This window comes from Andrographis paniculata, unplaced genomic scaffold (assembly GCF_009805555.1).
Source record: "Andrographis paniculata isolate CXL003 unplaced genomic scaffold, ASM980555v1 Contig86END, whole genome shotgun sequence".
Taxonomy (NCBI): Eukaryota; Viridiplantae; Streptophyta; class Magnoliopsida; order Lamiales; family Acanthaceae; genus Andrographis; species Andrographis paniculata.
The window spans coordinates 1435198-1446344 of record NW_026137624.1 but is presented as its reverse complement, the minus strand read 5'-3'; the positions used below and the strand labels follow the sequence as shown (position 1 = coordinate 1446344).

The following is an 11147-nucleotide window of genomic DNA, read 5'->3' as shown; positions in this document are numbered from 1 at the left end:
GTCCATTTCAGTATATTTGATGTTGTGAAACACCTTGTTAATTATGAGTCATTATATACAATTGATGTTATCAATCCCTGAGTGTAAGAAGCATTTGAAATTAAGTGGTTATGAAAAATTGAAAATTGTGTTGGTGGAACATCTGGAGGAAGAGCCTATGAGAGAGAAAGCCATAGACAAGAGAATAAGAAAACTTCTCAAGGAGCTTAACTCAATTCCGAGAGAGTCACCAATGTATGAATTGGCTCAAATATTCTTACATGAATCTAATCAGTGATTATTACCATCTTTGATGCAGGCATCAAAATTGGAATTGAAGCTTCTATCTGAGACTCCAAAGTATGCTTACTTGGGAGAGAAAAATACTCTATCGGTGATCATCTCCTCGAAATTGACACCAAAACAAGAAGAGAAACTGATAGAGGTTTTAAAAGATTAAAAGACCGCCATCGGATGCACAATCGCTGACATAAAAGATATTGATCCCTCATTCTGTACACACAAGATGGCACTTGAGGAGGATTCCAAACCGGTGAGACAAGCTCAAAGAAAGTTAAACCCGATTATGACTGAGGTAGTCAAGAAAGAAGTGTTGAAATTACTTGAGGCGAGTATCATCTACTCCATCTCCGATAGTAGATGGGTGAATCCAGTTCAAGTAGTTCCCAAGAAGGCTGGAGTAATGGTGGAAGAGACTTGAGAAGGAGAAAAGCTCCATGTTTGAAAGCAAACTGGATGGCACTAGTGCATATATTACCGTAAGCTCAATGCGGTAACACAAAAGTATCATTTTCCTCTCCCTTATATTGATCAAATGATCGAAAGACTGGTTGGTCGCGCATATTATACTTTTTAGATGGATTTTTAGGTTACTTTCAGATAGCGATAGCACCCGAGGACCAAGAGAAAACATCATTCACCTGCCCATTTTGAGTTTCCGCCTACAGAAGGATGTCATTTGGTTTGTGTAACGCCCCTGCTACATTCCAAAGATGTATGGTAAGTATTTTCTCTGGGTATATTAAGCAAATCATTGAAGTATTTATGGATGACTTTAGCGTATATGGATCTAGTTTTGATGACTGTCTAGGTAATTTTACTCTAATCCTGAACGATGCATTGAAACTAACCTTGTTCTTAATTGGGAGAACTGTCAACTAATGGTTCAACAAGGAATTATTTTAGACCATAAGGTGTCACATGAGGGTATAGAATTAGATAAATCTAAAGTTGAACTAATCACTGCTTTACCTTACCCTAGTTCTATGTAAGAGCTATGCGGTTTTTTAGGACATGCAGGTTTTTACCGATGCTTCATCAAGGACTTCTCCAAGATAGGTTTTTACCAATGCTTCATCAAGGACTTCTCCAAGATCAGAGCACCATTGTTTCACCTCCTACAAAGAGATGTAGCATATGATTTCAATGATGATTGCAAGAAGGCATTTGAGGCATTGAAAGAGCGTCTCACAACCTCACAAATTACTCAACCTCCGAATTGGGACTTGCCATTCGAGCTGATGTGTGATGCAAGCAATACTACAATGGGAGCTGTTCTAGGGCAACGAGTTGGAAAAGCTTCTCATGTCATTTACTATGCTTCATGAGCATTGAATGGTGCTCAATTAAATTTCTCTACCGCAGAGAAAGAGATGTTTGCTGTTGCTTTTGCTCTTGATAAATTTAGATCTATCTTCTAGGCACTAAAGTGCTTGTTTACTTTGATGATACAGCTCTACGCTACTTTATATTAAAAAACGAGGCCAAATCTCGATTAATTCGATGGGTGCTCCTTCTGCAAGAGTTCAACATAGAAATTTGTGACAAGAAATGAACTAAAAATTTAGTGCCTGATCACATGAGTCGCATACCTGTGAAGTCAGATCCAATTCCTGTTCGAGAGTCTCTTCCTAACAAACAACTTCTCTCCATTGCAACTACATACCGTTGGTATCCTGTTATTGCTAGTTACTTAGTCACTAACAAGTTTCCTACAGGTTAGCAAAGGCGGAAAGGGATAAGCTCCGAAACGATGCGAAATACTATATTTGGGATGACCCCTACCTTTGGAAGTGATCTCTTGATCAAATCATTCGAAGACGCATTAATGAAGGTGAATTTCACTCTATTTTGACCTTTTTTTTATTCTATGGCATGTTGTGGACACTTTGGATCCAAAAGACAGCTAGAAAGGTGTTACGGAGTGGACTTTACTGGCCTACTCTTTTCAATGATGCATTTGAGTTCTGTAAGTCTTGTGATAGATGTCAACGAACAGGTAACCTTTCTTCCCATAATCAAATGCCTCAATAGCCTATGATGTCTGTTGAAATATTTGATATTTACGGTATAGATTTTATGAGACCTTTTCCTAATTCATATAGGTGCTTGTATATTGTTTTTTCCGTTAATTATGTTTCAAAATGGTTGGAAGCAAGAGCCACCCGAACTAATGATTCTAAGGTGGCTGCAAAATTCATTGAGTCCAGTATCTTCTCTTGATTTGGAATGTTGAAAGCAATTGTGATTGACAATGGAACTCACTTTTGTAATAAAACCATGGTTGCACTCTTTATGAAATATGGTGTACTTCATAAGGTGTCAACTTTGTACCATCTTCAAACGAATGGGCAAGTAGAAATCTCCAATCGTGAGGTGAAGTCTATCTTGGAGAAAATAGTTCAATCCAACAGAAAAGATTGGAGCTAGAGACTCGATGATGCTATGTGGGCATACCGAACAACATACAAGACACCAATAGAGATGTCACAATTTTGATTGGAGTATGGAAAGCCTTGCCATTTACCTGTGGAAATTCAACACAAGGCATTTGGAGAAGCCGGAGTCCATCGAAAAATTCAAATTCAAGAGTTAGAGAAGATTCGACAAGAGGCGTACGAGAATGTGACTACAAGGAAAAGACAAAAGCCTTCCATAATCATCATATCTCTAGAAAAAATTTGGAAATTGGACAGAAAGTCTTGTTATATCATTCTCGTCTCAAGATTTTCCCTGGAAAATTGTGCTCTAGGTGGATAAGGCCATTATTGTTACTAAACTTTTCCCTTATGGTGTAGTGGAGATTCATAGTTTAAAGATGGAGAAAATATTTGTGGGCAATGGACATCGGCTTAAGTCATATTACGAGGGATTCCCACTTGAATTTGTAGAGTTGGTATCTCTTGCCGGTGCTGAAGTTGAGAACTAAGATGCAAAGAAGTCTAGCTAAAAGACTATAAACAAAAAGCAGTTTCTGGGACAACACAAACCATTTAAATGTTTTCTTTTAATTTTTTTCCTGTTTTTTTATTGTTTTAATGCTAATAATACTTTTGATTATTTTATTTTTTATTTTGTGCATGTCTTTTAGAAAATAATTACTGGCTCTTGGCGAAAGCACTATCAATTTTCTTGATTTCCGAAAAAAATCAGGCTAAGAGGTGACTTTTAGTCATGGTCATGACTAATTGATACCTCATATACTATTTTTTTTTTCATCCAACCTTCCTTTACCCATCTATTTTCCAGAATAAGAGACGACTAAACACCCCCTGTCACACTGTCTGCCTTCTCCCTTCTAACCCTATCCAATTCTAACCCTAAATCCCAAAATAAATTTAAAATTTCCAAAATCCAAACCCAACCGGTGTCTCCCACTCTTCCTTCCACCACACCACTTATCTCTTTTTCTCCTTCTTCGCCGAACACCGCCTGACGGGCCTCTCCGGCCTACCCTTTTCTTCTCTCTTCCTGTCTTCCTCCATTCTTCTTATTCTTTTCCATTCGATGATCGCCCTCCCCTGCCTTCCACCACGATCTCCCAGATCGTCATGCGGCACCACCGCCAAACTGGGTCAACCAAACCAAACCGCGACTGTGATTCTCCGCCGCGCCGACCTCCGCCGATCCAACCCAGATTGCTCTGCCGCAATTCCAACCACCGCCGAACCGGTTCACCCAAGCTGAACCCGTTTTCCACCGCATCAACCGCGACAAGCTTCCGACGCCGTGATTCTCCACCTCGCCCTTGCTGTGCCACCACCAAACCGGTTCTCCTCCGTGTCGCCCTCCTGCCAAACCGGTTCGACCAAACCGAACTACGACAAGCTTCCAACGCCGTGATTCTTCACCTTGCCCCTGCTATGCCACCGCCAAACCGGTTTACCCAAGCCAAACTGCGACCGCCCGCGCTAATATCTCTTCACCCCTCTGGCTCGGTGGTATCTCTTCATTCCACATTCCTACTACTGTCAATTTTGGGATTCTATATTGAGAATTGGGTGATTACTTAAACTGCTCATTACAATTCCCATTGTCGAATTTCAGTCTTTAATATCTAGGAATTTGGTTTGATCTTGGCGTCAAATTTTCCTTACATGATGGTAATATTGAGGTATTAGACTTAGTTTGTAAAATCTTTGTTCCGATTTTTTTCTTTTTGGATAGATTATTAGACCTATGTTCTTGAAGCTATGAAACTGATATTTTCTAAGTGATACATCTGGATAGTTGTCGAATTTGGGTGTTTAGATATTTCTTTGGTCTGGTTGTAGTCTACTGTGTGGCCGGCTATTTCATTTTGTAGATTTCATGGGTAAATTTCGAGTTCTTACCACAAGCTCCATCAAGACTACTCAATCAGAAGGAATTACGAAGAAGAAACGCAGACAACCATCAGTCCACCTTTTGCCGTGCCACGTATTCCCGTGGGTGGCACCTCTTCCACTGATCATCGTGCGCGTCGCACTGCTACTCAACTCGCCTCCACTTCAGTTGTTGGAGGTAATTTGGATTTTCCTGACCCCCAGCACCGCCAGTGTTATGATCAATGCTTGGAAGCAGGTCGAAAAATCATTACTTGTAAATTCTTTCACATACCGACCTTAGATTACCTCCAGGTCACCACTTAGGTTAACACATATGTTTCCAATGTTGGTTGGACCTTGTTTGCTACTTTCCATTTACCAGCAATCACTGAGTTAGTCTATGAGTTCTTTTCTACATTCCAATTCACTTTGTTTGATATGTTTGATCTTTTTATCTGATGTCATCCATTTTTGGTTAATGGGGAAAAGTTTTCATCATTCTATAACTGAATATGGTATAGCATTAGGAGTTGTGTCTAAACTAGATTCTCAAAGTGCCGATTACTCCAGTAGTTTATGTGATTATGCTGAACCATTTGCTAGTGAGTTCTATGACTTTTGGCAAGAAATTAGTGGTAACTCCTCCCAGTTTCATCCACGCGATGCTCATTCGTCATGTATCAAACTTCCTGCTTTACGACTCACGCATAAATTCATTGCCTACTATTTATCTGGTAGAAAGAATGGTGCAAGTGTAAGGTTGAATTGCATATGTTATGGGCATGACTCCCGGCATCCAAATTAACCTTCCTTTTTTGTTGGCCGATAGATTTAATCGTGTGCTTTCTACTAAAGGCGGCAACCTCATTCACGGGTTTTACATCACACACCTCGCCCTTAACCTTGGTCTTATTTCTGATGTTTCTATTGAATATCTTACTTTTTTATTCTTTTAACAGAGCCTGCTCGATGACGCCTCTGGATATTCCCTATCTCAAGGCAATGAAATTGGTTAAAACTCCAACGGGACTTCGTTTTTTGTTGCCACACCAATCCGCAGATCTCAAGCTTCTCCAGGCCTCCCTGTCTCTGATTCCAATCCAGCCATATCCTCCCCTCAAGGCTCCTAGATGCGATTTGATCACTTGCGACCTGCACTCGAACACCAAGAAATTGAAATTTCAGCCCTTCGAGCTAAGAATGCCGCGTTTCACATTGAAGTGACTACAACCGTCTCTGAGCTAAAGCTAATGATCCAGTCACTCATTCCCCGCACGGATTAACGTCGGCTCCTCAAACTAGAGAAGCATCATACTTCATATCTCTTTCTTCTATTTTCATTTTTTCTTTCTTTTATTGACGACAATGCATAATTTAGGTGTGGGGAGAGTTATGCAAATTTTTGGGGAAATTTTTCATTTTGTGCTACTTTTTATACCTGATTTGCTGTCTTTTTACATGTTTTTTAGATTAGTCTGAAGTAAGTAAAATTTGTTTTGTGTGATAGGTTTGTCTAGCGTGATTAATGAAATTTGATTGGTCATATGTTGAATTGAGTCGATGTTTGAACCCTATGAGATTTGAGCCTATGTTCCAAAAGTTACATTTGAAAATAAACTTAATATTCATGCTTTTGGAATTTCTTTCATGTGTGATTTGTAGTGCTATATTAGATGACCTGGAACTTAGTGATTATGCATGTTGAACGTGCAACTATCGAGTCTTGCATCTTGGAAATGATAAGGGCATTAAGTAACCTAATTAAGCCTTTCGTTATCACCTAGCCAATAATTTTTCCGTAATTAGCACATTTGAGCCTTTTTAGCATATTTTTCTTCTTTAATAAACCGTCTTTTAGCCTCATACTCCTCTTTTTATCTAGCCTTCTCCGATTTGAATCCTATGTTAGAAAGAATTACTTTAATTTTATGTTGTGATGCACTTTATTTTTTCGACACTAGTTAGAAACAAAATTTGGGTATGAATAAGACATAGTATGCAGGAAGGACCATGGGTAGTGAAGTTATCTTTATATAAAGGCAAAAGCCAAAAAAAAAAAAAAATTGGAAAAGAGAAAAGAGAGAAAAAGATAAAAATAATCATCTTGATGAAGTATTTTTATATAATTACGTTATTAAAGTCTGGGTAGTAAATAAAGTAAGGGTTTTAGTGTTTTTGCCGATTTGTTTTTCTTGCATATTTTAGCCTTTGTATATCCATTTCCCTATTTCTGTCCATAAGCCATGCTACAACCGTTATTGAATGTCCCTCTGATTCTTCATGTTAGATTCTAATATCTTTAAGTAAATGAGATTAGATTTTTACTCAAGCCTATAGGATAATCTTTTGTTCCAGTACCTGAGTGTTGAACCAATTGTACTTATTCCTTCAGAGAGCATATACGTATACACTTTATCTTGTGAGGTCGACTTGGCTTGACGTGTTGAATTTCGGATTGAATTGGTTGTGTTGAATCCTCTTGTCATATTGAGTCGTCTGCGATTTCTTTGGCTTATTTCAAATCTATGCTTATGGGCAAGCATGATCTAGATGTGGGGAGAATTGATAGCTCAAAATCACATGCGTTTTATGTTTATATCATATGCAATATTTGATTGATGTTGATTGGATTCTACCTAATTTCTGTGCGTATTGTTTATTTCCGACACGTAGAATAGAAAAAGCAAATTTGGTGAATTTGGAGGAAAATAAAAGAAAAAAATTCAGCATTGGACAATCAAGTTAGTCATGACCATGACAAACAACATCCTGCTAACATGAGAATTTAATTAAGTAAAAAGAAGGGGAAGTCACACGCAAAGGGGAGAACGGCCAGAAACAGGCACACACAGAAGCACGAGACTAATAGACTCATGGATCGCGCATGAGCAAATCAACAGAGAATTTCCCTTTCGACTATGACTTTATCTTTCCTTATTGTTCTTTGTTATTTGATTATGGAGTAGATATTTTTCTGGTTTGAGGGATGATAATGTTTTAGTCCTTGTGTTTTGGAGATTCTTGACATTCTTTATAAAAGTTCTTTTTATTATCACTATTTGTCTGATTCTGATAGTAGTTTTTGTGATTGTTAGATCGATTGGATATTTTTGTACCAATATTTAAATTAGTCTGAGAATCTGAAGTCAATTCAGGTAGGATATCCGTAATTGTATTCGCACTTGAATAAGTGATAACTGGGTTGAACAGTCCCTTCCCAAGGGTTAGGCAATCAATTCTAATTGTTTCTCTTAGGTAATAATTACTTTGAATTGGGTTTTTCTAAAATAGAATGCAATTAGGCAATATTTCCTATGGGCATACCTAAGTTTATTAGCTTAATTAGTGGTAGTTGATGCTCGTACCTTAATTACCTACACTGTAACAAAAAATTGCTTGTCAGAGCTTCTTGATAACTATAACCAATTTATTGATAATTTAATAAGAACTAACTTCATTGAGTTAATGATGAAAGACAAGTGGCATAACTGCATCATCCCTTGAGTAAACCAACCTCTTAATTGCTAGTTCTCCATTAATTTAATTGCTTGGTTACTTTATCCTCATCAAATAATACTAGAAAATCCCCCCTTTATTTACTGTATTAGAACGCAGAAGAATGAATCACACAATCCCTGTGGAGACGATCTCTTCCCCTGTACTACATTAAATTGTGATCACAAAGTAGGTGAAATATTTGATTGACCGTACGACCGGTCAAATATCCCCTTAATAGCTAGTTCTCGGTTAATTTAATTTTTTTGTTATTTTATCTTCATTAGATAATAAAAGAAAATTCCCCTCTTTTATTTACAATATTAGAACACGAAAGAGTGAATCACACAATTTCTGTGGAGACGATCCCTTTTCCTGTATTACAGTAAATTATGATCACGGAGTAGGTGAAATATTTGATTGACCGTGTGACTGGTCATTTTGACACCGATAGAGTAAACCCGTTCATATACATTATCAATATTTCCAGAAATATTTGCACATAAGCTAAGAAAACATAATTTATTGTTCCCATTAATTGATTCAGGTTATTCACTTTTGATTCACTACAAAGAACTGAACTAAATCGCTACTGATACATAAGCTTCTAATTTGCAATGTAAAGAGTAAGATGTTTGAATCCAAATCAATAATCACTCAAACCTCCACACATTTTAAAAGATCTGCTATTGATTTCAACAAGGTTCTACAACTTGGAATCATCACCTTCACATAGTAAATATGGCCTGAATAGAAATGCAAACAGGCAATATAGGTCATATGGTAGAACACTCGCTTCGCATGCGAGAGGCAAAGGGTACGATTCCTCGCACCTCCACCATTATTGCTGATAAATTCTTCCAAAGTTTAAATTTCCTACGCCTTTCATAATCATTGATGAAACAAATTAAGGCACTAGTAAGTCCAAAACCTCCAACCTATATAGATCATAATCTTTACAAAACAGACTCTAAAAGAAGTATTACAACATGAAATAAAATTAAAGATACATCCAAACTATATAGACTTATTTACGGTTTACCTAATGTGACCTTCAAATCTTCAATAAAGCAGTCAAATAAATAAATGTTGCCACTTCTTTTAGGGATTTAAACTTCCTTGCCAGACCAGAGTGGATGTAATATTGTAATATTTGTAACTAAGTAAAAAAATCAGGCTAGCTATTATGTATGATATTTATTTTTTTAATTATGTAAAAAAGAATGTTTAGTAAGATAGGAACCTTATCACTCCGTACAGAATAGGTATACTTCCTCTGCTCTACTACCCAATTTCCCAGTCGTTTACGTAGTGGAAGCCCACTCCTTGGATGGATGTGGGTTTGGTTAAAAACTTGAGCCATAGGCATCGTCGTAATACGCTCGCCCTATTGAACCAACCTTTTCATGTACTTTAGATTTATATCTTGTAACTATTCGTGAATCAACCTATTGAAACATGATTAGAAAATTAACCTTTTGCATATTATATGATGTTGTGTACATACCTCATGCATTTCCAATATGTAGCAATTTAAGTTGTTGCTGCATTGAAGAAGTCTAAAACATATTTTCCATGCCTTTTTAAGGGCCGTTGTTGATAAATGGTGTGAATTTCTTTGAAGCGTGTCGATAATAGAAGATAAATTAGAATGTTCCTACAAAATTAATTTCAATTAGCAATTAGTAACTTAATACAACAAAAAAGAATGAAGCAAATACAATTAAGACATTTTGGTAATGGCTAATATTATAGGTGAAAAGTGTCTAACATGAATTGAATTGTGTGAAAATTTTCAGTATCTAACATGGTAAAATATTCTAAGTTAGACCAATTTTTGTTTTATAATCAGTAACAATTATATTAGCATTTTTAGAATGTATATATCAAAGGATGTTACAGATAATCCCTAAAAATAAGCCAAAGACTTTTCTACAAACCCACTACTAATAAACATTATTTTGATTCAAAGGCATTATTTGACTTGATTTAACGTACTAACATTGATTCAAAGGTTTGGTGAAAATGTCTGCCACTTGACACTCAGATGAACAATATTTGATATTGATTTCCTTGCCAGCAACCAATTCTCTGATCTTGTGAAACTAGATATCTAATATGTTTGTTGCGATCATTGATTCAATATATTTTTTGTCAAAAACTGATATTTGATTGTAAATATGAACAAAATAATTCAAGTTTTATACAAAGAAAAGAGATAAAATATTGTAATTAATTTTTTTTAATTAAATAAATAAATAATTATCCTTTATTTTATAGTTTTTTTGGAGATAAATTATTACGTGATTTTTACAAAAAACTATAAAAACAAATGATTGATTATTATTTATTTATTTATTTTAATAAAAAAATTATTTAAAATATTTCACGTCTTTTATTTAATTTGTATAACTTGCGTAATTTAAGCATTTATTTAGAACCAAATATTAGCTTTGGACAAGGAGTGTATTTTATGCAAACTCTAAATTTTAACAAATGGTTTCACTCAATAAATAAATTCTTTTGTTCATTTTTACTAAAACACAAGTGAGTGTTATATAATTTATCCAAAATAAGTAAAATACGATTATATACTTACCGTATAAAAGTTACAAATTTAGAAAGTAAGTGAAAAAAATAAATTTATGCATACTTACTATGTAATAGTTAGAAATTTGGAAAGTAAGTGGAAAGGAAAATTTATGCACTTACCAACTTACTAATGAAATACTATGAAATTCTTTGAAAGTAAAATACACATATAATACACTTACCATGTAAAAGTTAGAAATCTAAAAATCAACTCACCAAATAAAATATAAAATCTTTAAAAGTAAGTTAAAATAAAATTTAAATACTTACTAGTAAACCTCATAATTTAAAGTAACTCCTCCACTTTCCAAATAAAACATGTAAATTTAATATACTTACCAAACAAAAATGATTCTTCCCAATTATTTTAAAAATCAAATAAAAAATATGTAAATAATGTGTCCATCCCAAATTATATAAAGTAAAAAATATCAAATATACTTGCCTAATAAAAATTGTACTTTCCAATTATAT

General features: G+C 35.4%; 1 protein-coding gene across 1 annotated transcript; it reads left to right on the top strand.

Annotated features, from left to right (window-relative positions):
* Positions 1 to 3576: 3576 nt before the first annotated feature.
* Positions 3577 to 5539, top strand: LOC127241904 (uncharacterized). The gene is made up of 2 exons (XM_051261172.1): positions 3577 to 4220; positions 4586 to 5539. Exons 1-2 carry the CDS (start codon positions 3831 to 3833, stop codon positions 4727 to 4729), a joined length of 534 nt encoding a protein of 177 aa, XP_051117129.1. The 5' UTR covers positions 3577 to 3830; the 3' UTR covers positions 4730 to 5539.
* The last annotated feature ends 5608 nt before the right edge of the window (positions 5540 to 11147 follow it).

Excerpts from the sequence above, each read along its gene's own strand:
- LOC127241904 (XM_051261172.1), top strand. The coding sequence starts at position 3,831 with ATGCGGCACCACCGCCAAACTGGGTCAACCAAACCAAACCGCGACTGT. Across the intron at positions 4,221-4,585 it reads TTCACCCCTCTGGCTCGGTG|ATTTCATGGGTAAATTTCGA; the intron begins GTATCTCTTCAT and ends TTCATTTTGTAG.